The sequence below is a fragment of the Micromys minutus genome, assembly GCF_963924665.1.
Source record: "Micromys minutus genome assembly, chromosome: 9".
Taxonomy (NCBI): domain Eukaryota; kingdom Metazoa; phylum Chordata; class Mammalia; order Rodentia; family Muridae; genus Micromys; species Micromys minutus.
Window position 1 is genome coordinate 66,484,931 of NC_137978.1, and position 27,601 is coordinate 66,512,531.

At 51.8% G+C, this 27,601-nt stretch overlaps 1 protein-coding gene across 1 annotated transcript; it reads left to right on the forward strand.

Moving 5' to 3' along the window:
• Nucleotides 1-2,210: 2,210 nt before the first annotated feature.
• MMEL1 (membrane metalloendopeptidase like 1) lies at nt 2,211-27,160 on the forward strand (the record flags this gene model as incomplete). Its single annotated transcript, XM_080921292.1, has 23 exons — nt 2,211-2,334; nt 13,292-13,360; nt 13,928-13,987; nt 14,780-14,941; nt 15,241-15,321; nt 16,480-16,575; nt 17,007-17,125; nt 17,638-17,703; nt 18,925-19,059; nt 19,137-19,226; nt 20,889-21,025; nt 21,632-21,725; nt 22,907-23,035; nt 23,492-23,590; nt 23,867-23,950; nt 24,323-24,426; nt 24,736-24,794; nt 25,128-25,247; nt 25,721-25,854; nt 25,975-26,040; nt 26,535-26,630; nt 26,896-26,972; nt 27,061-27,160. 23 exons carry the CDS (start codon nt 2,211-2,213, stop codon nt 27,158-27,160), a joined length of 2,301 nt encoding a protein of 766 aa, XP_080777418.1.
• Between the last annotated feature and the right edge of the window lie 441 nt (nt 27,161-27,601).

Sequence of the window (27,601 nt, forward strand, 5' to 3'; positions counted from 1 at the left end):
GTCACTATATTAGAAAGCACGCCTTCCCCTCCCCCACATGAAAGCCCATGGAATGCCTTGGTATGTCACCATCTCCAAGGAGTTCATGTCATCATAAAGGTAGGCTGGAAATCAGCGCCGTGTGACCTCACAGCCAGCTCAGCCTGACCAGTGCTCTACTCCACCCGGAGCCTACCTTGGCCAGCTCACCCCAGCTCTGAGACATCCCAACCTAGCCTTTAAGGACTTGTCTAGTGGTAGCTGACAGCACTAGGTAAGGTTCACTGAGGGGTTCTGCCCCAAGCTTCACCAGATGGCCATCTTGCTTTTGTTTTTGTTTTGTTTTGTTTTGAGACAGTCTCACTCTGTAATCCAGACTGTCCTTGAGTTCACAGCAATCCTCCTGCTTCAGCCTCCTAAATGCTGACCCCAAGCATGTACCATCACACTTGACACCTAAGCTTTGTCATGACACCTTCTAAGAACCCAAACATTTCCACATTTCATCACCTACACCTTGTTGGGTAACCCCTTTGATACCACTTCCTGGCTGGGATGCCCCTGCCTCCTCCTCATGACAACCCAAAGAGGCCCTTCTCTAGAGAGATGAAGACCCACTTTGGGGGCGGGAGTCACACTGACTCGTTTCCCCTGTACCCAAAACAATCACCCCATACCTGACCCAGGCCACTCGGCTGTGTGTGTGTGTGTGTGTGTGTGTGTGTGTGTGTGTGATTTTGTGGAACTGGTCAGCCGGAATTGAAGTTTGCAGGTTTGCAGGACATGGTGTGAGCCAGCAGGATGCAGAAGAGAATTAGCTAATGCATTCTGAGTCAGAACTCACTGGAATATGAGCTGCAAAGGACAGGACGGGCCCAGGTTTGTCCTGCAAGGCTGACATGCGCACCCACCTACCCACCCACTCTTTCCACTGCTGTTAGGGGTGCCCCACATGAAAACATAGGAGCCCCAGCCCTGGGGGAGCTGATCTTCTTATAGGGATGAAATGGATAAAAAAAAAAAAAACGCTCGGGGTTACAGAACTGTATGTTAGAGTTACACAGGACAGGAGCAGGCTGAAGTTTGCTCAGTTGAACTGGAAAGCCAGGTAGGGAAAGGACCCTGAAAAACGAGGCCTTCTTCATCATCTCCTTAGTTAGAAACCTGGAAGATGGCCGTGTCCTGACAAAGGGGCTTGAGAAAACAGGGAAATATAAGGAAGGCTAGAGAGAGATATCTTTTGACTCTCCCCTGAGGGATCTTCTCTGGATGGAAAAGAAGACACGCCCACAGTAGGTCTGGCTACACACAGCTCAAGGTGATGGCAGCCTAAAGCAAACAGGGTATAGGAAGGAGGCCAGGTCAGACTCCCACGGAACTAAAGGCCTCTAGGATCAGTAACGTGGGGATGAAGGGTGACTCCAAAGCTTGGCTTCAGTATCTCGAGAATAGGACCGTCTGGAGGAAAGCAGAGGCCTTGGGTGGGTGGGAAGGGTGTGAACGCCAATAGACGGGTCAGACTTATCAGAAGCAGCTGAGCCAACTTTGTGAGGATTACCTCAAGAGCATCTGAGGCCCCTCCCCAGGCTGGGCTATTTGGAGGATGATGTCCAGATAGAGAAACCTAAGCCTGATGGTATCTGTGCTTTAAGTTGCTGACCCTAACCCTCTCCTGCTGTGTGGTTCTCACACATTGTCCTTCCAACCCCAACCCCGCCCCCTCACCCCCAAAACTCCTGGATTTCCACAGAAACAAAAAAAGGACAGGGAAGGAGCTCCGGGCCTGAGCCACATCCCTAACAGCATTCCTGATCCAGTTTCCAAGCCCAAAGAGCCGCCCCCGGGAAACAGGCAACCCAAACAGGTTCCACCATAGAGGCCAATGGACACCTAAGCTGAGCCTCCTGCATTTACTGGGCAAAATAAGCTCAGGCCTAGTTAGTCCCTGCCACGTCAGACAGTGGAACAAGGGAGAAACTGACTTTGAGAAGCAATGGATATCAGGACTAGTTGGCCAGGTTTCCCTTCTACACAGGGTCCCCTGGGCAACCCTGGGCACAGCATACAGCGCTGAGAGCGGAGACCGGGACAGAGCATCCTCAAAGCACCAGCTCCAGTGTGCTGCAGGCACCCAAGCTCCAGCTGCCTCCCTCCTGGCCCTGGCCTGGGTGCTTAGCTGTGTGCCTCCCACCCAGAACCGGCTGATAGGGAAGTCGGAGAGCCCAGTGGGGATGGTGACGAGAGCGGACCAGTGTGGGAAGAAGCGCTCAAGCTTCCTGGAGTGTGGGCTGCTGCTGCTGGTGGTGCTGCTGTTGCTGGGAGCCATAGTGACTCTGGGTGTCTTCTACAGCATAGGTGAGCAAGGATACCCTGCCCCCTTACCTTCCCCAACCCATTCCTGCCCAGGCCTTTGCATGTGCCTGAGACAGGAGCCAGCCTCGTCGAGTGGAGCAAAACGGGGGAGGGGCTTCCAGGGCCCCCCTCCCCCGCCAGCTCCAAGGGCCATGCTGCTGACTCCAGAGATGTCACAGAAGGGACACTGACCTGCACGGGCCCAGGAACCCCATCCAAAAAGCTCAGTCTGTCCCGGCTTGCTGGCGCAGCAGCTTCTGCAGGCTCTGCCTCCGCCCCCTCTGCCTCAGCAGGACTCTAGGATGCTGCAGACCGCTCACAGGTCCCCCGCCCTACTGGTCCAGCCGCCTTCTAGCCCGCAGCCCAGCCCAGCAGAGTGGCTGCTGCAGTTCCCAGGTAGCCCAGCAGCAGGAGCCCAAGCCCCTGAGCTAAGGGGCGTCCCTCTGGCTGTCTCACCTGGTGCTAGTCAAAATGAGTCTTCTGATACAGACTCTAGCTTATTGCAAGTTGGAAAGCAGGGGCTATCCTGAGAACTCATTAAAATGGAGGTGTGGCTAGGGCTGCCCTTTGGGTAGACCTCAGGAGTCTTAGGCTTCATACACTGACCCTTCCTAAAGGACCACGTGTAGGACTGGGTGCTCCCCTTTGCATGGGGGAATCTAGACACCCAGGAGCCCCGCACCCTGCACCTTTCAAGCCCTTTATCCTTTTTGAGCCAGAAGTGGGAAGGAAGGAAGGAGAAGGGAGGGAAGACGATCCACCTACAATATATAAACATACACGTCATAGATAAACACACAGTCTAGGTCTGCCACACTGCTCTGCTCTTCGGCAATGTGCTCGCCTGGCTCTGGCTCTCACTCCAGGGCACCAGAGCCTGGAAGTTCCCTCAGGGGACTATGGAGGAGGAGGGACAGTTGGAAAACACAAATGGGTTCTGTCTAAGGAGGACGTGGGTACCCCCCACCCCGGGCTGCCTTCGAGGGCCCATGCATGGTTCACAACTCAGGGAAGTGGTGATGGGAGCAACGAACTCCAAGACAGAAACAGGAATAACAGGGTCCATCCCCCTAGTGGGATCCAGGGTTCTGGGGACCTTTGTTTGAAGTTCACTGGTCTCAGAACACCTGGGTCCGAGGCCTCCAGAGACTAGGCCTGATGGTCTCACTGCCAGCCATGAGGTATAGGACTGGGAACTGGGGGTGGGGCTCTCCTGTTCTGTCCCCTTGTTGTCATCTCCCGCCTGTCTCCCCTTTATCCTTTGAGCAGTATGTCTTCCAACACAGCCAGGGTCTCCTTGACTCTGTCAGGGCCCCACAATCTCTGCTTCCTCCTCCTCCCTGGAATGACCCAACATACTGACCCTACATACAGTAGCCTCAGTCCAGGACTTCAGTCAGGACTGAAAAGAGGGAAAGTTTTGTATTATCCATTTTCAAGTATTTTTCCCTTTCTGTCCTGATGCTTTCTTACTGTTTCTGATTTGAGTGCCCATTTACTGTTTAGCTTCCGGGTCGTGTGGCCTTGTGTCACCAAATTAAATTTCACCAAGTCCTGGGTCAGCTGTACTACCCTGTCAGAAGCTCGGTTGGAGCTGGTTGGCGAGGCCGTGTGTGTGTGTGTGTGTGTGTGTGTGTGTGTGTGTGTCTGTCTGTCTGTCTGTCTGTATGTGTGTATGTGTGTGTCTGTGTGTGTGTGTCTGTATGTGTGTGTGTGTGTCTGTGTGTGTGTGTGTCTGTGTGTCTGTGTGTGTCTGTGTGTGTGTGTGTGTCTGTGTGTGTCTGTGTGTGTGTCTGTGTGTGTGTGTGTCTGTGTGTGTGTGTGTGTGTGTGTGTGTGTCTGTATGTGTGTGTGTGTTTCTGTTGCAGTGATGATAAGAACACCCGGACACAGCAAAGCATTTTCGAAAGTCAAGGTAGCAGGGACTTGAGGACATCAGGAGAGCAATGCAGTGCTCAGCTTCTTGTCTTCATTCTATACCGTCCCAGGATCCCTGCCCACGGTGGGCAGCTCTCACACTTAGGTCGTTAAGGTGATTCCCGTGTAGCATGCATGAGAGGCCTTTGTCCCAAGTGACTCTGGGTCCTATCTAGTTGATAAACAGCTCACTAGCCTGAGGCAAGTAAGGCTTGGTCAATTTCACCAAAAAAAAAAAAAAAAAAAAAAAAAAAAAAGTGAAATAGGCCGGATGCTCTTGTGGGCCATGCCAGCCCCAACCTGTTGAGAGCCCATAGGTGCCCCTGTGTACCGCTCCACTGTTTCTCCTGCAGCAGGGATTTGAATTTGTCTTTTACTGGGAGAATTTTCCTTAATTGCATTCCCTGTGATCTCTAGAGTGTGTCTTTTGTCTACAGTGACTGTGTTTCTGATGCATTTTTAGCCTTTGTTCAAACTGAGCTATTTCCCCCTCAATTTTTTTTGAAATCCTCTTTTTACCCTTTTGATGGTTGCTGATTTTTTTTCTTTTAATTGTTTGCTAGCTTAAAGGTATAAACAAATCTCCCCCCCCAACTCCTATTTTCTTTTGTGTGCTTTGTGGTGGGGTATGTGGTGGCCTGGTATGGAGGTCAGACACTGCCTTGTGGAGCTGATTCAATCCTTTATGTGGATTCTGGGCAGTCTCAGGTCCCAGTCTTTCTGATCAAGTGTCTTCGTCCTTGAGCTATCTGGCAGGCTCTGAATGCCAAGTGTTTCCATAAATAGCTGGGTACCGTGCCTTTACTCATGGTCATCGGAATTCTGTTCACAGGCAACCATATCCCACGTTCAGGTTGGCTGACCACAGCCTCTGCCTGCCTTTCTGTAAATAAAGTTTGAGCCTTGCCCACTTGTGTGTATACCACGTTCTGTTCTCCCCGAGTAACGGGGAGAAACGCCCAAAGATGAGCTGCAGCCTGCAGGTCCAGGCTGGTGACATCTTCCTGCAAAGAGGGCTGCTGGCAAGCTCAGCTTTGCTGCTCAGCCAGGAAAGGAGCGTAGGGACAAACAGTGCCCAGCTATACAGCCTGGCGGGGCATTCCAGCTCCTGGCTGCATTTGAAAATACCTATTATTTATTTTGAATTACGTGTGTATATGTGTGCCCTCAGATGCCAAAATGGGGGTCACCTCTTGAAACTGGGGTTGAAAGTGACCAAACAGTCATGTGTGTGCTGGGACCTGGTTCCTCTGCAAGAGCAGAGTGCTTTCAGCCACTGAGCCATTTCTCCAGCCCATGGTCTCCATTTTTTTAAAAAGACACATGAATTATGAAAAGCTCAGAGTTACATTTTCTTTCCTTGCTATTATCTGGGCCTCATCATTTCCTAATTCTCTTGACAGGTCCTTTTTCTGTCTGGTGATTATTATGCAAGGCTTGTCTTTAGCATTCAAAAAGCAGTCTGTGCCTTTTGTGTGTTTGGTGTGGGGTGGGGGGTAAAGGGAGGAAGGGAGGGACGGAGGAGAGAGAATCTCATGTAGCCCAGGCTGGCCTCCAACTTACTATACATAGTCAAGGATGACCCTGAACTTCTGATCTTTTGCCCCTACCTACCAAGCACCGGGATTGTAGGGGTTCGCCTCCACACCCGCTTTCAACCAGTACCTTTAAAACAGTTTGCTGGTTATGGGGCAGCTTGAATAACAGGTTAGTCATTGCAGGGCCTTGAGTGTAAAATGCCTGGCATGGGATCCCGCGCTCCATCACTTGGTCTCCGCCTGGTGGCGCTGTTGGAAAGGTTATGGAACCCTTAGGAGGTGGAGCCTAGCTGCCGGAAGAACGTCACTGGGGGTGGGCTTTATAGCTCAGCTGCACTTCCTGCTCTTTTCTTGCTTTCTAAGTGCGGATGACCACACACGTCCTGTTCACACGGTATCGCTGTCGTGTATTTGGTTTCTACCGTGTTTTTAAGTACCACACTCAACCGTGTACAGTTACTGTTGCTTTCAGTTGTACCACGTTCTATTAAGTGTCTCATCTTATAACAACCTTGATTTCTCCAAGCCTACCACCTGCACTCATGCACACATGCACACGCATGCACACGCACACGTGCTGGGGGTGAGAGTTTCAGCACTTAACCAGGGTGAGCACCACTTAGGGTGAGCACAAGCATTATCCATCATAGACCTCAACGTTGGTGGGACTAGGGAATTTTCCAGAACGAGAATTCCAGATCTACAGTGCTACAAGCCCTTCAGGCCTTTCTGGTGATCGGACACCTCAGCGATGCCACCTGGAAGTAATCTGTTGTAAACTGTCAGCATGTGTGCATGTGAAAGTAACTGTACTTGCTTTCATCCCCCAGTCACAACAGCCTGCCTCTCTCAGCAATGCAGCTGAGCCAGGCTCGGCGTTTTAAAGAGCAGGATCCAGTGCTGACTGGCACTGTGCTGTTCGGAACCGGTCAGTCTATTAACCCTCCCACCTGTCTCCTGAGTCGGTTTCTCCTTGTCTTTGTGCTTCTGTGTTTTACCATGAGAAATCTAAGAAAACACTTGCGTTTCTTCCAGCTTGGGTTTGTTGTGAGTCTTAAATTATACACGCAAGCACACACACATACATGGGGGGGGGGCTGAAAGAGAGAGGAGAGAAAGAGAGAGAGAGGGAGGGAGGGAATGATCTCTACTAAAATTCTGCTAACAGGGCTATGGAGAGAGCTCAGTCAAGTGCTTGCTATGCCAACAAAGACCTGAGTTCAATCCCCAGAATCCATATAGAAAAGCCAGGCATGGTGGTGCATTCATTAAAAAGCCCAGTATTAAGGAGACAAAGGCAGAGGGATCCCTGGGGCTGTAGCCAGCCTAACATATCTGGTGAACAGCCTGCCCGTGAGAAATTCCATCTCAAAAGATAAGGTGGATTGAGAAACACCACAAGGCTGACTGACCTCTGACCTCTACACACATGTGCACATATCCATTCCCCTCACACAAGCAAGGAGCACATGCATTCATTAAAGAAACTTCTGGTTGCTTACAGGCTTGCCTTTTCTCAGGCTGTCCTTTCTGACGCTCAATTTTTCTGTGGTTGTTTCTGTCCCTGACTTTGCCCTGCGTTCCGTAGAACTTCATTCTAACATGAAGTCTCTCTTCAGCTGGGTTGACTCCATTGTTCTTGGTCTGCAATTGTTTATAAACTTCAACAACTACTGCTTTTCTTTTTAAAAAAAAAAATGCATTATTGTATTATTTGTGGGTAAAACTGTATGGGTGTGTGAGTGTGGGGGGAGGAGAGAGACAGAGAAAAGGAGACAGAGGAAGAGAGACTGAGAAGGAGAAACAGGGAGGGAAACAAAGAGAGGGAGAGGGAGACAGAGACAGAGATAGAGAGACAGAAACAGAGAGAGGGAGACAGAGAGACACAGAAATAGAGAGAGACAGACAGACAGGTAGACAGATAGAGGAAGATAGAGACAGAAAGAGGGAGACAAAGAGACAGAAACAGAGATGGAGGCAGAGAGAGAGGAAGACAGACAGAGATAGAGGGAGATAGAGACAGAGAGAAAGAAACAGAAAGGGAGGTAGAGAGTGAGACAGAGAGAAGGAGACAGAGACACAGAGAGAGAGAGGCATGTGTGAGTACAGTTGCATACACACCACACGGCACAAGAACAACTTTTGGGAGTTGGTTCTTTTCACAGTAAGTTTGTGCCAGGTTAGCACAGCAAGCCCACTGAACACCTCATGTCCCATATGGTCTCATTTTTAGCATTTATGGCTGATTCCTTTTTCAAGTTGGGTTTGAACTTGTCAGTTTTAGTTATTTCATTTCTCTAAGAATCTCAAATAGTATATTATGCCCTGTGTCACATAGATACCTACAAAAGACCCAACACCCAGATACTCAAAACAACAGGTACTAATATCTGTCCTTGACCGAGGTCAAGCTGATCCAAGCCAGACTCAGGTTGACCACCTCTGTGTCAGGGGGACCTCATCCAGGCACAGAGACCTAGCTGGCCACGTTCCTCTCCTGGAGGGAAGAAATTCGAGGGGATTCGTGAAAGTACCCAGGCACATGGGGCTTTAGGTCAGACCTGGAACATGACACACCCACCTCACTTCATGGGTGGGCCACATGGACACCCTGTGGGCTGGAGATGAGCAAAATATCCTCTGCCCCTTGAGTGGGAGCAACAGCAGAGCCGGGTGACCAGTACTCTGTGGCAGAGGTGCCCTCATTGGCCCCATATTTAAGCTCCTCAGGGCTCTGAGCTCTGTTCTTCTAATACACAGACAACTTCTTTTCATGAACACAGGTTTGCATCCCAGTGGACTTTGTCTTTGGTCTCCTGTATGATGTAAGGGGAGAAGATTTTCCTCTGAGAATGTGTTTGTTTCCATCCGGCGTCTTGAGATTCTTCCATTTGGGAGAGCTTCCTGTTGACTGTCAGGATTCATTCCCTTGGCCACACCACACTGACTCTCACATCTGCCTCCCAGCCCTGTCCAGAAGGTCACTCAGCCTCAGGAGATCATGGGTTTTCTCCATCACTGAGCTCTCTCTCTCTCTCCTCTCTCTCTCTTTCTCTCTCCCACCTTTCTCCCTCCCTCCACTGTTTCCCTCCCTCCCTCCCTCTCTCTCTCTCTCTCTCTCTCTCTCTCTCTCTCTCTCTCTCGTTCTCATGTATGATGTGTGTGCATGTCTGTATAATGGGTGTGTGATGTGTGTGCATGTGTGTGTAATTTGTGTGTTTCTGCATGATATGTCTATGTGTGATGTGTGTGTGTGATTTGTGTGTGATGCATGTGATGTGCGTCTGTGTGTATGATGTGTGAGCATGTGTGTGTGATATGTGTTTGTGTGTGTTTCTGTGTGATATGTCTGTGTGTGATGTGTGTATGATGTATGTGTGTGTGATGTGTGTGTGATGTGTGTCTGTGTGTGTGATGTGTGTGTGATGTATGTGTGTGTGATTTATGTGCAATGTGTGTCTGTGGTGTGTGTGCAACAACTGTTGTGTGATGTGTGTGTGATATGTATATGATGTTTCTGTGTGTGATGTGTGTGTGTGTGTGTGCATGCACTGCATGTGCAGGTGTGGAGGCTGGAGATCAGAGTGACAGTCTCCTCTATCACCACTTTCTCTTGTAAAGATTTATTACACGTGTATTTTAGTTCTTCGCATGCTCGTATGTTTGCGTAGGGACATGTGCACACAAGTGCATTGTTCCCCCGAGGCAAGAAGAGAGCATCAAGAATCTCAGCTGGGAACTGAATTCTGATGCTCTGCAAGAGCAGTACACGCTTTTAACTGCGGAGCCACCCATCTCTCCAGCCGCTCTGCCTTAGTATTGGAGAAAGGGTCTGCACTGAGCCCGGAGCTCACTTGATCGGTTGGTCTTCACAGACCCTCTGTAGTGCTTTTCCTCAGAGAGAGGCTGAGAGAGGAAAACCTCAAGTCATTTAAGTTAGGGTCTTAGGAACTGGAAGGATAGTTCAGTGGTTTAAGAGCACTCACTGGCTGCTCTTCTAGAGGAACCAGGTTCAAACCCCAGCAGCTACATAACAGCTCAGTTATAATACATTTTATAAAATTAAGGTCTTAGTCAAGCCAAGGAGTTTTTCATGTTTTGAAAAACGTTTTAAAAGTTTTAGGAAAACAAACTTTCAGAAGGATTACAAAGATTATTCTGTTATGTGTGTGTGTGTGTGTGTGTGTGGCACACATGTATACACACAGAGATACATATGTTTGCATGTGTGTGTGTGTGTGTGTGTGTGTGAGTGTGTGTATGTGTGTAGGCCATAGGTTGGCACTGAGCATCTTCCATCCTTCTTTGTTATGTATGAGGGGGTCGATATCTCACTTGAACCCAGAGCCTACGGGTTCAGTTAATCTAGGTGGTCAGCTTGTTCCAGAGACTCCATGTCTCCACTTAGAAAGCACTGGATCTATAGTGGGGGCCACCATGCCTACTGGCCTTTACTTGGGTCCTAGGTGTCCCAACTCAGGTCCCCACACTTGCATGGCAAATGCTTGCCCGCTGAGCCATCTCCCAACTGTCAGGGCTAAGTTTGGGAGTTGGCAAAACAAGCACCAGAGGGTGCTGAAGGAATTTGATCCTTCCTGGAATCCCATCCACTGTAGCCATTCACGTCCTGTGGTTTTAGCTCCAGGGCTTCTTCTTGTCTCTATTTCCTCACGAGATAGTGTCTTATGTATCTTCAAACTAGCCATGTAGAGAGGCTGGCTGGCCTTGATTCTGAGCCTCCCTGTCTATCTCCTGGGTGGCCCTGGATATCTTCTCATGTTGCGTCTCCTCCTCTTTAGCTTAGTTACCTCAGCCGTTACACAGACAGCCACTGCTAATATTGGACTCACTCCAGTCCACTCCTCCTGGCCATTTGGGGTCCCTCCTGATCTGCTTGCCTATCCTGGTTAGTGTTTGGTACGCTGATGTTTTGTGGTTTGTTTATATGTGTTTGGTCACTATGTAACCCTGGTTGGCCTGAAACTCACAGAGATCCACCTGCCTCTGCCTCCCAAGTGCCAGGCTCAGAGGTGTGTGCAGGTGTGCGCCACCATGCCTAGCAAAGTCAGGTGTTTTTGAGACTGGATTTCATGTAGTCTTTAAATTCCTAATTCTCCTGCCTTACGTCCTACACACCAGATATGGTTTATGTGGTGCTGGGAACAAAACCCAGGGCTTAGAGCATACGCCAGGCAAGCAGTCTACCAACTGAGTTACCCCCTGGCCACTGGGTTCCTTCCTGATTGTCGACAATATTTTTCTGCTTCACCGGGGTCCAGAAGTGGGAGGTCCTCTGTTCTCCGAAGGCTATGTAAGCAAGGATCACAGGACGGAACTTACATCCCCTGCATCAGGCTCCCCAGGGTCCCTGCTTCTCCACAGCAGCTCACACACGTACACCCAGACCACTGTGCATGGAAGCATACGGTGACCCGCCTTGCAGCACGGCCTCCCTACCTGTGCGCTGGCCTGGCCAGTCCTCTGTGGAAAGAGGAGGGCTCTTCTGTGCTTCTGTGTCTTCCCCTTTCTTTGTGATGCTCTAATTTCTCCAGAGGTCACCTCAGAGGTTTGTGTCCCCTGTTCAGGTGGGTGCTGTTTACAGATACTCTTATGTCTTAGTCAGGGTTTCTATTCCCGCACAAACATTATGACCAAGAAGCAAGTTGGGGAGGAAAGGGTTTATTCAGCTCACACTTCCATATCGCTGTTCATCACCAAAGGAAGTCAGGACTGGAACTAAAGCAGGTCAGGAAGCAGGAGCTGAGGCAGAGGCCATGGAGGGATGTCACTTACTGGCTTGCTTCCCCTGACTTCCTCAGCTTGCTTTCTTATAGAACCTACCAGCCCAGGGATGGCTCCACCCACAATGGGCTGGGCCCTCCCCCCTTGATCACTAGCTGAGAAAATGCCTTACAGCTGGATTTCATGCAGGCATTTCCCCAACTGAGGCTCCTTTCTCTGTGATAGTTCCAGCTTGTGTCAAGTTGACACAAAACCAGCCAGTATAACCACTCTATCTAGCCTCCTGGTCACAAATCCTCTCCCTAAAGGTGTGACTCACTCTGTGAGATCCAAGTTCTAGTGTCTCTCCCTCAGGCTCTGTTCTTGAGATGGCCACACCCTTAAGAGGCATCAGGAGCTCAAGAATCCTTACCCTTCCCTTGAGCCTGCACTTTCATTGCAGATCTGAGAGATCAACTTTCTTGCCCTGGAGCTCAGATTTTTCCCTGAAATGTTTCCCTCGGTGGCCCCACAAGATTGGAGTGAAGGGGCAGGTTCCTCAAGGACACAGTCCACATTGCTGTCACAGCTGAGTCAGGTCTGGTTTGTAACATCCTCTCGTGTGGAACAAATGGCTTCCACGTCGCCTAGCCCCAAGGAGCACCGATTCCTGGCAGCACCATGTGTGCTGGCTGTACCGGGAGCCACACATATGTGACCCTACTCCCTCCACCTCACAGGTCTGTGGGGAATCTCAATACCAGGTCCAAAGATGTCCAGACTCGACTTGCTGTTGCGAGTCACGTCCAGCTTAAAGCTGGGAAGGAGAGACAAGAGTCTGGACAGTTTGATCTCAAGGTTTTATTCATTACAGTGATAAGCATCAGTTCACAACACACACACAGGGTACCTGTCTCAGAAGCAAGTAGCAGAGAGACTCACAGACGTGTCCAAGGCGGTGGCTCCTTCCTCGGGGTCCTCCCACCCCAATGCAGCCAGGACAGCAGGCAGATGTCGTCTGGTCTGAGAGCCAGACAGCATGACAGTCTTCGCTGTACCAGCATCAAGGTCTCTGCTTGTCCGCTGTGAGCCTCTCTGCTTTGATTAGCTACAGGGGCGGCCACTCTCTAGAATTACACCATTGTCTAGTCATTCCTACCTGCTCCACACAGAGCTGAAGTGGGCTGGCGAACTGGCGGGAACTGGCAGGAACTGGCCGGTCCTCGCTGTAGCATCCGACTTAGTCTCTTAATAATGTCTTATTAGCATGCTCTCTATACTTGTCATTTTCCCAAATTCCCGTCCAGGTCCTGAAGACTCCCATGCTAAGCAGTGTCCCTCCCCATATGTAGTAGAGGGACAGGGTCAAGGGGGTGTAGCCTTGAACCTTCAACGGGCAGAGAGAATACAGAAGTTGGGGGTCAGTGAGGGTTGCCACTAAGGAAGGCCCCTGCCTGCAAGGACCTGATTTCCCTAAATTAGCCTATTTATTCCTGTGACGGGAATTCAAGAGCAGCCTTCTGGGGGCCTCTCAGGAAGGCAGACAGAGCCCAGGCTGTTCCAGAAGGACAAAAAGATAGCTAGGGGGAACCCTCTCCTCTCCCACTCAAGCCTAACAGGAAGTGTGAGAAGAGGAAGGAGAGAGAGAAAAGAGGATAAGTAGACAAAGTCCCCCTGCCTCATTCCCTGGAGTGTGTCAAACACCATAGCCCTGAGCACAGACATGCAACGAACCCCAGGGCTCCGAGGGTGACTGAGGGGCTGAGCACTGTGTTTCTCCCCAGGGAAGCAGCTGCCCCTCTTAACTAACCTGCTGCACTTCTCCCGTGATGAGAGGACGGTTGTAAAACGAGGTAGCCTTTACCTTCCCTGCCAGGCAGCCCTGAGGAGGTGGGCTTGGCATCTGGACCTGCCATGGGTGGGGTAATGTTGATGGGCAGGGAGCACCGGAGGGGTGGGGAATCTGATGCTGACAGAGACACCGCTCTCAGTGCTTGCTGTATGTAGGATGTCTGGGGACAGCTGGGTACCACCCATGAGGCTGGCTTGACACCATCTGTGGATGTACTAACCCGATAGGGTGGGATAGTATAACACCTGAGAGCTGGTGGGACAGCCAGGTGGCAGGGCACGAGCAACCTCAGCCCTGAGGGTCCTGGGCCACGGTAGGGGTCCACAGCGGGAGAGAATTTAAAGGGAATCCCAGGTCACTGCAGCAAGGCTATGCCTCCAACCTCTCCTGAAGGTGCCGATGGAGGGGCGGGGACAAATAGAGTCGTGCCCCATCTATCCTGCCCCTGCAATACCCTGTCACACCCACCCAGCGTGTGCCTCATCTAGGCCTGCACCACGCCCACCCAAGCCTGTGTACCATACCCTCAGACTCTGCACACCTCACACTCTCCCTTCCGTTCCTCCAGCCCTCCGAGAGTCATCACAGAAAAATGACATCTGCCTCACCCCAGGCTGCGTGATAGCAGGTGAGTTCCTCATCCCTGAGGGTGGCCACGGGGCTGTTCGGGGACTACCTGAAGCCAAGTTGCGATGTTTTTGTCCTAGAATTGGGTGCTACGGACAGCCCTCTTCAGGAGGCAAAAACAGACAACATTTTGTGGGGAGGTGACACAGGAGGGGGGAAAGGCCTACAGGGACACAGAGGATATGGATTTATCTGGGTGGATCCTGGAGTCCCACAGGGATACTTTCTATGAAGTCTCCAGCTGCAAGATACCAAGATAAACAGAGGGGCAGGGTTCTAGGGGTTCATATAAGCTCAGGCCCGCCGCTAACACACTCCGGATTCTGGGAAGCAGCCTCCCCATATGATAAGAAAGAAACCTCAAGGACATAGAGTGAGAAACCACTGAGGCTACAAGAGGCAGCAGGGCTATGGAGACATCCAGGAGCCCAGTACCAGTTTAGAGGGCAAGGTCACCAGCTGGGACCTTCCTCCGAGTAGGAACTATATTCCAATATCAGGTCCTTAGGTGGGGGAAGATCAGAGGGTCCAAGGTCCTGTGGTTTATTAGTGGCAGCCTTAGCCCTTGAAGCCACTTGGGCAACACCTCCCATGTCTCTAGACTCCCCTGCAGCTCACAGGGCAGTAGCTAACTTGGTCAAGAGCAGACCAGTAGCCGCTAGCAAGCCGAGAGTTGATATAAATCTCAAACAAACCCCCCAAAGGGGTGCTGCTGTCTCTCAGACTCAAAGACCGTGTCGGGATGTCCATATTTCAATCTCCTCTCCTCCCTCCACCCCCTTGGAATAAACAGCTGCCAGACTCCTCCAGAACATGGACCAATCGAAGAACCCCTGTGAAAACTTCTACCAGTATGCCTGCGGAGGCTGGCTGCGGCACCACGTGATCCCCGAGACCAACTCCAGATACAGCGTCTTTGACATCCTGCGGGATGAGCTAGAAGTCATCCTCAAAGGTGAAGAGTGGCCGCCACCAGAGGGCAGGGAGCTGGCACTAAACCTTGGGTGGGTTCCTGCCCAACAAATCTCCTAGCAGGGTCAGTGGAGAAATCACTGTCCAGGCGTTAAACTGAGCTGTCGCTGTGGTGTGTCTGCACAAACTGATGAAGCCCCTTGTCTCTTAGAGGAATAGGAACCCTAGGACACTTACTTACTCAGGGCCAGAAGAGACCAAGGGTTACAGGAGACATGAGTTGTTGGCCTGGGCCCTCAACAGTCACCTCAACCTCTGTTCAGCTTTTTCCTCTGCCCACAGGGGTGCTGGAGGATTCCACTGTCCAGCACCGCCCAGCTGTGGAGAAGGCCAAGACACTGTACCGATCCTGTATGAACCAAAGTGAGTAGGACCACACCCTGCTAGGGCCCAGTCAGCTCCAGCAACTTGACACACACCGCACATCATGACGTGGTGCTGGACACATCCAAAGCATTTGGCTTTGAAGCCCCAGCCTGTGATTACACTTCAATGTCATCACTTCTGAGCATCAGGGCTGAGCCCAGACATTTCCCCTGGGCATCTCCTAGAGGTTTGACGTTGAGTCCAGTGTACTGCCAATGGGAGTCAGTGGAACCAGGGTTTTATGAGGTCATCTCCATTGGAACCCCTCCCTGGGCATGCCTAGGGCTATCTTATCTCTCCAAATCATGTGGCCAATACCTAACAGACACGGAAAACTCCCTCTGGATTCTTTACTAAATTTTACTACCTTTACTAAATTTTCAGCCCGAGAGGCTGGGTTCCCAGGCAGATGGCAGCTGTGCTTAAACAGAACCCTGAGCCCTTTCCTGCTTCTAGCCCACTAACCACAGTACCACCATCAGCTACACAGAACCCTGCTCCATTCGGCCCAGGCAGCCTGGACTTCATACATCACCTCCGGTTTCTCTAATGTTGTCCCTACTTCCAAATCAAGCTGAAACAGAAAGCCGATATGCCGTTGTCCAGCCCCATAGGAGGCCTCAACTCTTGTCTCCCACCCACAGCGTCTTGAGGCTAATACACTCCATCGGAGCCATGTGGCTCCTCCTTTTCTGCCAAACCTTTGTCCCTTCCCTGTGTCCCCTCAGCCTCTGCCACATGCCTTGACAGTGGACATCAGCCCCTTCTTGTGACCAGCTCTGAAGTCTGCTCCTGTCATCTGAGAGTCCTCCTCTCTGTCTGTGGTGACTTCTGGATATGCCCTGTCTCCTTAGTCTTTGCCTGGAGCTCTCCCAAGTTTCCTGTCAGAAAAACACTTCCTCAGAGGGACCCTCCTTAGGCCAAGTCTTTAGATGGCCATTGTGCTGCACACTCAAGTGACATGGCTCCCGTGTGATCTTCTGTCCCTCCTCGCCATAACTCCTTTCCTAGGCTTGCACACCAGCTCCCAACCCCCTTGACCCCAGCAACCTCTGAGCTAAAGCAGACCCCAGAAGTGGGCATGCTCTGGGCTTGTGTCAAGGCACCTGAGCCAGCAGAGTCTGAGTAAGCAGGCATGCCTCTTCCCCTTCCCAGGTGTGATAGAGAAGAGAGACTCTGAGCCCCTGCTGAACATTTTAGACATGGTAGGAGGTTGGCCTGTGGCCATGGACAAGTGGAATGAGACTATGGGTAAGTATAGGCCCATTTGCAGACTTCAGGGAGAGGTCTGCTCAACCCCAAAGCTGCCCACGAGCTTCCAGAGCCAACTTAGGGTTCCAAAAGCTGGCTTAGGCTCCACACTGGGGGAAGTCAGTGGCAGCTGGGACAAGTGCTCATTGCGGTTCGTCCCCTGAAGCTCTTGCAGTCTAGAACACCAATCTTTTATCCCTCTGTCCATCCCTCAGACAGCATCTCCCACCCACACAGGGTGATTTCCTCAGAACCTATTTTGTTATGGACCACCTGGAGAACAGTCCCTCTGTCCCCAAAGTCCTATAGTGTGTTCCCTACCTAAGCCAGGCAGGGCTCCCTACACTCCCAGAGTGCTCTGTGCTTAGGAGGCAGTTCCCCATCTATGGAGATGGGCTAGCTGGTCTCCAGTGTGGACGATAATTCCTCAGGCCCCAAGTGGGAACTGGAGCGGCAGTTGGCTGTGCTGAACTCTCAGTTCAACAGGCGCATCCTCATTGACCTCTTCATCTGGAATGACGACCAGAACTCCAGTCGGCATGTCATCTACGTATGTAATACCCTCAGGGAGTGTTGGACGGGGAGCAGGGTCAGAAGGGTCCTCATGCCTAACTCTGGGCCCTTTGAAGCAAAGCAGGGAGATAGACCAGGATGGAGGCTAGAGAAATCTGTGAGCTCAATGTATGTGTTCCCTGCCCACAGCTTAGCCTGTAGTGTGAATTGTGCTAAGCAGAGAGGCTGGCCCTGTCTGTTTCTTACCCATTGTGAGGGTTTTGGCACCTGGGCAGGTGGCTGGAAGGTCAGGGAAGCGTGCTTTGGGTAGGATGTAAGTCCTTCCTGTAGGGGCCTGTGCCCCATCCAGCACCTCTCTGACCTCCTTGCAAAGTCCCAACCTGCAACCCCCCTCTCTGTCGGGGAAAGGCTTGGGTTCGGAAGCATCTGCCTTCCACAGGGGGCCTGTGTTCTACCAGGCACAATCCCCGGGGGAGAGGACTTCTGCCCACCTCAGCTGGGCTGTGGGGATCCTCACACTGCCAGGAGTCACACCCTCTGTATTTCCAGATAGACCAGCCCACCTTGGGCATGCCCTCCCGGGAGTACTATTTCAAGGAGGATAGCAACCACAAGGTAAGCAGGGAGCCTTGAGGGCTCGTGTCAGACAGTGATGTACACAGGTCACATGCCTTGGGCCTCCCTGGGGCTCAGCACTCCTGTTTGTTCGATAGCCTTGTTTCCCAAGTCAGCCTCTGTTAGCATTGTGGGGCTGTGGCCAGGCACTGAGTTCTGGGGACAAAAACATGGACAACCAGCTTCCACACTTATGTCAGTCCTGAGGTGAGTAAACTGGTCCAGACAGGCGGTCCACTGCAGACAGATTCTGCAATCTCCTATGTACAGTGAAGTCCAGTGTCGGGGAGACCCAGAAATCAGCCTAGGGTAGGCAGAGGCCCCAAGCCTGCTGAGTAGAGTCTGCTCCTGCATCAGTGGAGAGAAGTCAACCGTTGAGTAGCCCAGGGTGGGAGGAAGAGCTGGGATGGACAGAAAGAAGGCAGGGACAGCAAGGACATCTGTTCAGGAACAGAGTAGGAATGGGAAGGAGGCAGGAGGGACCCATGCTGCAGGGCTGGAAGTGCTCATGGCCACCAAGCTGCTGGGATCTGACAGAAGGAAGGACAGTGGTCAAAGAAGGGAGCTGGGAGAAGGTTGCAGGATACAGAAAATTGGGGTCTGGAGCATCTCAAAAGCTTGAGCATGTGGCCACCAATCTGGTACCAGGCAGAGTTAAGCAGTAGTGGAGGGCAGTCTCTGGCTTCTGCTAGAACGAGGGGAGCCCCTGCAAGAACAGGCATGAAGGAAAAATGTCCAAGTGAATAGACAAACACCTTGAAGAGGCAATAACCCCCACCCCATGGCCAAATCATGGCTGGGCCTCCTCAGCCTGGCACTGATAACTCAGAACTCCCTCAGCTCCTGTCCTCACCCACAGAGGCCCGGGTGTGGGTCATCTGGTGAAAAGGAACAGGGACTACTGTTTGGTGTTGAGCTGTCTGTATGGCATTGCCAGGGCATGTGACTTCATACCAAGTTTGAGGAGTAGGCCCAGACCACAGAACACAAAGGCTATTGTGTAGGCTTGTCCCTCGAGTAGGGTCATGGCGGCAGTGACAGCTGGCTGTGGTCCCCACGCTCTGTTCTACACTATCAGTGCTGGAGCCTGCTGGGAAGAGCTAGAAGAGCAAGCTTCCAGGGGTCGCTTCTTGTCACACCCCACCCCCACCCTACAGAGTGCTTCATGGTGGCCCAGGTGGCCAAAAGCCACCCAGCTCCATTCACCGCCCTTTGGCCCAGGTACGGGAAGCCTACCTGAAGTTCATGACGTCAGTGGCCACTATGCTGAGGAAAGACCTGAACCTGCCCAAGGAACCTGCTATGGTGCGGGAGGAAATGGAGCAGGTGCTGGCTCTGGAGACAGATCTGGCCAACGTGAGGTGGGGCTGTGCTGGGAGGCTTGGGCTAGGTGCTAAGTACCACACTGTGTGACTCCCTGGTCCCCCACACAGGCCACAGTCCCCCAGGAGAAAAGGCATGATGTCACCACCCTATACCACCGAATGGACCTAATGGAGCTGCAGGACAGGTTTGGTCTGAAGGTAAGACCCAAGCACCCATCCATGGGCTCAACCCCAACCCATCTGGGAACTCTCTCCTGTCTCTCATAGAGTGATATGGCTGGCACTCAGGCAGAAAGTACCTTTAAATATGCATGAAAAAAATCCCAGCAGGACAGCCATTGTTGTCTTGGGACAGGCCTTCTCCCTAGGGCAAGATACAGCTGCTCGAAAGGGCTAGGACAGGGTCCAGGTCGGAAGTAAGTGGTTGGGCCTTCAGCCCCTCCCTACTGGCCAGAGCATCTAAATAAGCACTTGGATCCATACCTCTCTGCCCAAAGACAGACAGGAGAAGCCGGAGAGAGCCCTGGACCCAGCCCATCACATCCAGTGTTTCATATCCCATGTCTGGACTTGAAGGTCTTGGCTATAGATGATGCTCAGGAATTAAGAACCTGAACTTTCAGAGGATCAGTGTTCTGTTCCCAGCACCCTCATCAGGCGGCTCACAGCTCCAGGGATCCAGTGCTCTCTTCTCATTTCCTTGGGCACCCACAGAGACACGCAGATACATGAACACACCATACACACACAGGAAAAATTGAAATAAATCTCCAGTTAGGCAACACATTTAAGCCAGGCATGGTGGTGCACACCTTTGATCCCAGCACTCAGGAGGGAGTGGCAGGTGGATCTCTGAGTCCCAGGACAGCCAGGGCCGCACAGAGAAGTCCCGCCTTGAAAAACTGCCAACAACATTAAAATAAAAAGGCACACAGGAAGTTCCTCAAGAGCAGTTCAAAGCCAACCTGACTAGAGACTATGTCTCAAAACATTTTAGGCCATTACACTCAGCACTGTGGAATATTTACTAAGAGTAAAGATGACCATGGGGCTGGGAGAGTTTAGCAGTGAAGCTCTGCCCTAGCATGCATGTATGACGACCTGTGTTCACCCTAGCGTGCATGTATGATGACCTGTGTTTACCCTAGCATGCATGTATGATGATGACCTGTGCTCACCCTAGCATGCATGTATGATGACTTGTGTTCACCCTAGCATGCATGTATGATGACCTGTGTTTACCCTAGCATGCATGTATAATGACCTGTGTTCACCCTAGCATGCATGTATGATGATTTGTGTTCACCCTAGCATGCATGTATAACAACCTGTGTTTACCCTAGTATGCATGTATGATGACTTGTGTTTACCCTAGCATGCATGTATGATGATGACCTGTGTTTACCCTAGCATGCATGTATGATGACCTGTGTTTACCCTAGCATGCATGTATGACGACCTGTGTTTACCCTAGCATGCATGTATGATGACCTGTGTTCACCATGTTCACCCTAGCATGCATGTATGACAACCTGTGTGTGTTCAGTTCTCAGCATGAGTACAAAAAAAAAGGTTGAAACAAGAATATCCCACTTACGTAGTATGTAAGACGATCATATTTCCTACTTCGATCATTTTTGCTAGGTCACGCTTGCTCAGCATATTCCCCCAACTACACTTAATTTTCCAAACATTCGGCATAGACTCTGGACAGTTTCACTGCCCACAGGCTGTGGAGAAATGTCAGTTACCCTTGGTCCTGATTCCTTTCTTGCCTATTTCTCAAATGTTCTTCAGTAGAGCCGGGTTTCCCCGATTCATGGGCCATCTACTCCTTTCTTCCTCCCCACCTCTGTACAGGGGTTTAACTGGACTCTCTTCATACAAAACGTGCTGTCTTCTGTCGAAGTCGAGCTCCTCCCGGATGAGGAGGTGGTGGTCTACGGCATCCCCTACCTGGAGAATCTTGAGGAGATCATTGATGTCTACTCAGCACGGTGAGCCCAGGGGTAGTTTCCACCGGCCCTCAGCACACACACACACACACACACACATGCACGCACACACAGACACACGTACACATATACACACACATACACACACACATACACATATACATACACACACACATATACAGAGACATATATACACACACATATACAGAAACATATATACACACACACATACACATACATATATACACATATACATACACATGCACATATACAGAGACATATATACACACACATACACATACAAACATTTACACACTCATACACATGCACATATACACATGTATATACACACATACACACATATACAGAGACATATATACACACACACATACACACATTACACTCATACACACACACACACACACACACACACACACACACACACACTCACACACACGGTTCCTGCTTCCAGGAGAATATCCTATCCACAGTGCCTAGAGATGAGTCCTGTCAAGCCTGAGGGACCAAGCAGGTTAAATTCTTGGAGAACCAAGAACCATGCATGGTGTGGAAACTGCTTGCTACCCCATGTCCCCTCCCTCAGCAGACAGGCACTCACCTGTCTCATTCATCCTCTGTTTCCTCTAGGACCATGCAGAACTACCTGGTGTGGCGCCTGGTGCTAGATCGCATCGGCAGCCTTAGCCAGAGATTCAAAGAAGCGCGTGTGGACTACCGCAAGGTGAGCACGTCCTGTAGAGGAAGCTCCTGCCCAGGCAAGCCCTCCATCATCCGTTTCAGGCCATGCACTATCATCACTTGGGTCTGGGACAGATAGAAAAGGGCCTCTGCCCTACTGGGGCAGTCACAGACCAGCAGCCAACAAAGCAGAAGCCAGGCTTGTCAAAACCAAGTGTGACTAGAGGAGGGACCAGGAAGGACCAGAAAGTCTAGGGAGTTGCTCTGTAGAAGTCATGAAGAGACTAAGACAAGAGGTCCAGGGATAAATAGCCAGCAGAGAGACCGGGAAGGGCAATGGCTGGACAAGCGAAACAGCCACAAGGCTTCCTTATGAGCAATTCAAGAAGAAGTCACAGGATGCAGAGTCCTCTATGGCCTGGCTTGGGCTCAGGGACAGAGAAAAGCAATCCTACAGTCACGACAGCCGGGAGAAGCAGGATCTAGAGAGCTGGTATCCAAAGCTGTATATGCTTCTGTCTTAGTCAGGGTTTCTATTCCTGCACAAAATATAACCAAGAAGCAAGTTGAGGAGGAAAGGGTTTATTCAGCTTACACTTCCACATTGCTGTTCATCACCAAAGGAAGTCAGGCCTAGAACTCAAGCAGGTCAGGAAGCAGGAGCTGAGGCAGAGGCCATGGAGGGATGTTACTTACTGGCTTGCTTCCCCTGGCTTGCTCATCCTGCTTTCTTATAGAACCCAGGTCTACCAGCCCAGGGACAGCACCACCCACAATGGGCTGGGTCCTCCCCCCTTGATCACTAGTTGAGAAAATGCCTTACAGCTGGATCTCATGGAGGCATTTCCCTGCTCTGTGATTAACTCCAGCTTGTGTCAAGTTGACACAAAACCAGCCAGTACAGTTTCCAAGCAAGTCAATGCTAGCCCAAAGTTTTGGAAAAAATCCAAGCAGACCACAGCGTCCAGGGGGTGAAAACAGAGGCTGGGTGGATTTTTTTCAGAGTAAAGACAAATCCCTTCAAAATAGCACCAATGGCCTTCTCAGGTCCAGGGGTGGCATCTGGTCTCAGTCATCCCGTGTCCCCCTCTGGGTACCCTGGAGCCCATGTCGAGGGAGAGATCTGCCTGTTTCACAAGTTCAGGGCCCCAAACTGACCTGGGAATGTTAGTCATTAGCACGAGGGAGTGAGTGGGCAAACAAGTGAATAAACAAACACACCAGGCACTGTACGGCACAACTGTGGAGGAAGTACGCTGGCGGGAGTGTGTCAGCTACGTCAACAGCAACATGGAGAGCGCCGTGGGCTCCCTCTACATCAAGCGGGCCTTCTCCAAAGACAGCAAGAGCACGGTGCGTATCCGTATGTGGCAGCTCTTGGATTCACCCTGAGTCGGCCCCCTGCAAGGATACCAGTCCCCACCAGTCCCCATCACCGCTGCCCCACTGGGTGACTCCCATACACCGCAGCCTGTTCAATCCTTAGTCTCTTCCTGAATTTAGTAACTCCTAAATATTCATTAATACCAGCGCCCACAAAAAACAGAGGGAGGGCAAGAGACACAAGCCCTGCCCCAGTCCCTGAGCCCTGATCCCTGCAAGGCCCCTGGGAAAGGCACAGGCTGAATGGGTTCTGAGCCCAGTGTAAGCAAGTTTCCCAAAAGCTGGCGAGGCTACAACCCTGAGCCAGAATGGTCGCCCACATCAACTCAAAGTCATACCCCTGCCCCGGGGCGGCACTAGGTGTCCTAGACCAAGCCTGGAGTGCTAACCATGCCCTTTAGGACATGAGGATACACATTCCCCCAGGTCAGAGAGCTGATTGAGAAGGTAAGGTCTGTGTTTGTGGATAACCTGGATGAGTTGAACTGGATGGACGAGGAATCCAAGAAGAAGGCCCAGGAAAAGGTTGGCAAGCCACAACCACTGTGTTATCTATCCCCAAGGGAGTTCCTGTGGTCGGTCCTGTGGGAGGGAAACAGGAAAGGTGCCTTGACTAGGTAATCCCCAGGAAGCAGAAGAGGGCTCTGTGCTCTCCCCCCCCCACCCAAGTTCCTCTGGGGACAGTGACAAGCCAGCCACTTCCAAGCACAGAGAACCACTTACATGCCTGGTTCAGAGCCAGCATGTGGGGCTGGGTGATCTCCTATGGTGGAGGACCCTAGCAGTCCTTCCTCTGCTCAGGCCATGAATATCCGGGAACAGATCGGCTACCCTGACTACATCTTGGAAGATAATAATAGATTCCTGGATGACGAATACTCCAGTGTGCGTACCTTTGGTGCTCTGCCCACCCACCCCTCTGTTCCCTGTTGGGGGGACACCCCTCGGGGATGCCATGTAAGACTAATGCCTGTTGTCTTAATTCATTCCGCTATGTTCCTACACCCTGGAGTGGCTCTGACCTCACCTTGTTTACAGATGGGGAAACTGAAGCCCAGAGAAACTGAGCTTTCTGAAAGTCACATAAATGCTCGGTTTTGGGGTACCCTCCCCACATACCTCCTCCAGGAGTCCGAGAGACACTCATCCAGCTAACTTGTGTGTCTTGAGGCCCTTCCCCAACCTTCAGCCCCTCCTCTAACACTCTTGAAGACTCAGCCTGAGTGCCAGCCACATGAAACTCTTTTCTTCTTATAGCTGACTTTCTCAGAGGACCAGTATTTTGAGAATGGGCTTCAGAACCTCAAGAACAATGCCCAAAGGAGCCTCAGGAAACTTCGGGAAAAGGTGGACCAGAATCTGTGAGTAAGAATGGTACATGGACTAGGCAGGTACGCAGGACTTATCTACTGGCTAGGGGTGGCTGCATGAACCTGTCCTGATGCCGGCTGAAGAGGACACTAGACCTAAGTCCTCCTCCTTCCCAGCATCCTCTGCTTTGGGGGCCTCAGAGAGGAACCAGACCTTGGGACTGGCTTAGGATGCCTCAGTAGTAGCTGGCCACTCTGCCACAGACCTCTTCAGGGCAGGATCTGGTCAGCCAGGGTAGAGGGACCAGAGGGAGCATCCTGGCAGATGTGAACTCCAAATGACCAGTGTGTCTACCACAGCTGGATCATCGGGGCTGCAGTGGTCAATGCATTCTACTCCCCAAACAGAAACCAGATCGGTAAGCCCACCTCCAGTGCAGCCCCTCACCCTGGCCCGGGAAACACTGCCTCTTCTCAGAAAGGGGAATGGGTTCCAGATGATCTCATGTTGCCCTATGGCCCGCCTTGAGGGTTGTAGGTCAGGAGGGACACGGCGGAGTGGGGGACAGCAGGGAACACTTTTTGAAAGGCAGCAGTAGGGGAAAGAAATTGGGCATGGATCCTCAATCCAATGTTCCTGTTTTGGTATCTGAGCGTTTCTTTGTGTATTGGGCGGGGAGTCCCAGCTTCAGGTGACAGGGCCCAGTGGAGGTGCCCACTCACAGGCCACCTTTGTCACCCTATGGGGACAGTGTTTCCAGCAGGGATCCTCCAGCCACCTTTCTTCAGCAAGGACCAACCACAGGCCTTGAATTTCGGGGGCATCGGGATGGTAATCGGGCACGAGATCACACACGGCTTTGATGATAACGGTAAAGGAGCATCCAGGAAGTGCCCCGACCCACTGAGCATGCCCGGATCATCCATTTCATTTCCTTAACGGATTAGCCAGACAGAGGCCTCGCCTAACCCCCATCCCTGGAGGAGCTGCTCCGTTCAACTCTTGGGGCCTGACACCATCTATGATGTCTTAGCCGTTTCTCCCATGAGGTTTTAACTAAGGGGATCATATGAGGGTAACCATGGGCTCTTCCATGTGGGTTTGGAGGAGCTGAATTTGAGACCCCTGGTCCTAACTTCGGGGGCAAGGATGGGGTAGCACAGAAGCTCCCCTGAGCAGCCCCGCAACATGGTGCTGTGTGCTCGGAACCCCTGAACTCTAGCAGCTGGAGGAAGTTCATTAACATCCAAGCAGTGAACTGAGGGTGCAGTCGGGCAGTGCAAACAGGGCCTTGGGGACGGTGTAACGTTTCCCCAAGTGTGCTCCCCCTTTACTCCTGCACAGGCCGGAACTTTGACAAGAATGGCAACATGCTGGACTGGTGGAGTAACTTCTCGGCCCGGCACTTCCGACAGCAGTCCCAGTGTATGATTTATCAGTATGGCAACTTCTCTTGGGAACTAGCAAACAACCAGAATGTAAGCATGTGTGTCACCAACACCATGGTGACTCTGCAACTGCCTGCACCCAGCCCCTGGCCCGATGGGACAAGAAGGGACCAAGGTCAGCTGGCCTTCATCCTACCTTTCTTTATGCAGGTGAACGGATTCAGCACCCTCGGGGAGAACATTGCCGACAATGGCGGTGTGCGGCAGGCATACAAGGTGGGCCCTAGCAGGGCCCTTGGAGAAACTGGTATAGTTCTAACAAGGCAGAGCCATGCCCAAACTAGGGCTGTGTTCTAAAAAAAACCCTCCATTTGAACTGGAGAGGAAGCTGTACCCCATGACTGTATACCTGGAGGCCCCCATATTTCCCACACTGGGGCTGGTATGGGAACCATTTTTGTTTCCTAATGAGTATACACAGTAAGGATGACATGACCATGGGCCTTAGCAGTTCACATCTGCAGCCTCGGGATAGAGAGCATTAGGTACCAGGATCCCATGTGGGTGGATTCCCTGCTATCTGCCGAGGGTCTCACAGAACCCTGTTGGACAGACCCTTAGAGGGCTGCAGAGGAAACAGCTGGCTTATACACAACAGCCCTAAGCTTGGGAGACAGGGCACCCACCTACAGTAGGTCCTGGAATCAGATCATTCTGCATGTGGTTCTCTGGAAGCCTGGATGGACCCAGCCCCATTCTGCTGCTCACAGGCTTACCTACAGTGGCTGGCTGAAGGCGGCAAAGACCAGCGACTTCCAGGACTGAACCTGACCTTTGTTCAGCTTTTCTTCGTCAACTATGCCCAGGTAACCCCTAGCCGGGACCTAGTCTTTGGTCCCCACTCTCACAGCTTTGGAGCGTCTGCTATAGAGCACCTCCAAGGGTACCCTGAGCTGGCCACACCCCCAAACTGCCAGCTGGGGAGAAGGCAGCAGATGTGGAGGGAGGAAAGTGACCCTGGCCTCCATGTTCTTGTCCTACAAACGATTTAGGGAGGTAGGGACTCCCTAGTGGGAAGGATGCTGCCCCGGCCCTCCGGCAGTAACCAGACCGCCCATGCATCTCCCTCAGGTATGGTGTGGGTCCTACAGGCCGGAGTTTGCCACCCAGTCCATTAAGACAGACGCCCATAGTCCTCTTAAATACAGGCAAGTGAGCAGTCCCCAAGATGGCATGTATACCCTACCTCTGCTCTGGGCCCCTCCCCACAGCTCAGACCTCCTTGCTGGTCCACAGGGTGCTGGGCTCCCTACAGAACCTGCCAGGTTTCTCTGAGGCATTCCGCTGCCCACGGGGCAGCCCCATGCATCCCATGAAGCGATGCCGCATCTGGTAGCCAAGACCGAGCCATGCTGCAGCCCACGCCCCGCCACCCAGAGGCTTCGTGACTAGTGTAGCTGGCAGAAATGCTCAGGCCATTGCCCGAAGGCCACTGGAGCCACCAGCCAGCCCTCCGTGCCCAGCCTAGAATGCAGCCACTGGCCCACACCTGGGATAAGTGGTGCCTGGTCCTGTGCCCTTCAGGCCAGTGAGGGTCAGCAGCCCAGTAGGGGCAGCCAGCTGCCTTCCACCATCTCCATAGTGTGTGGCTAAGTGTCCTCAAGCTTCAGACTTGAGCTAAGTAAACGCTTCAAAGAAGACTTTTCGCTTTGCACATGTTGGAGTCAGGCGTGTGGTTGGGTGCAAGGCCCAGGTAAGCTGTGGCCAGAGGTAGAATTACAGCTGCTTGAAGAAAGGGTTCAAGACCAGCCTCTGAGAATCCTGGTGCCAGGAATCC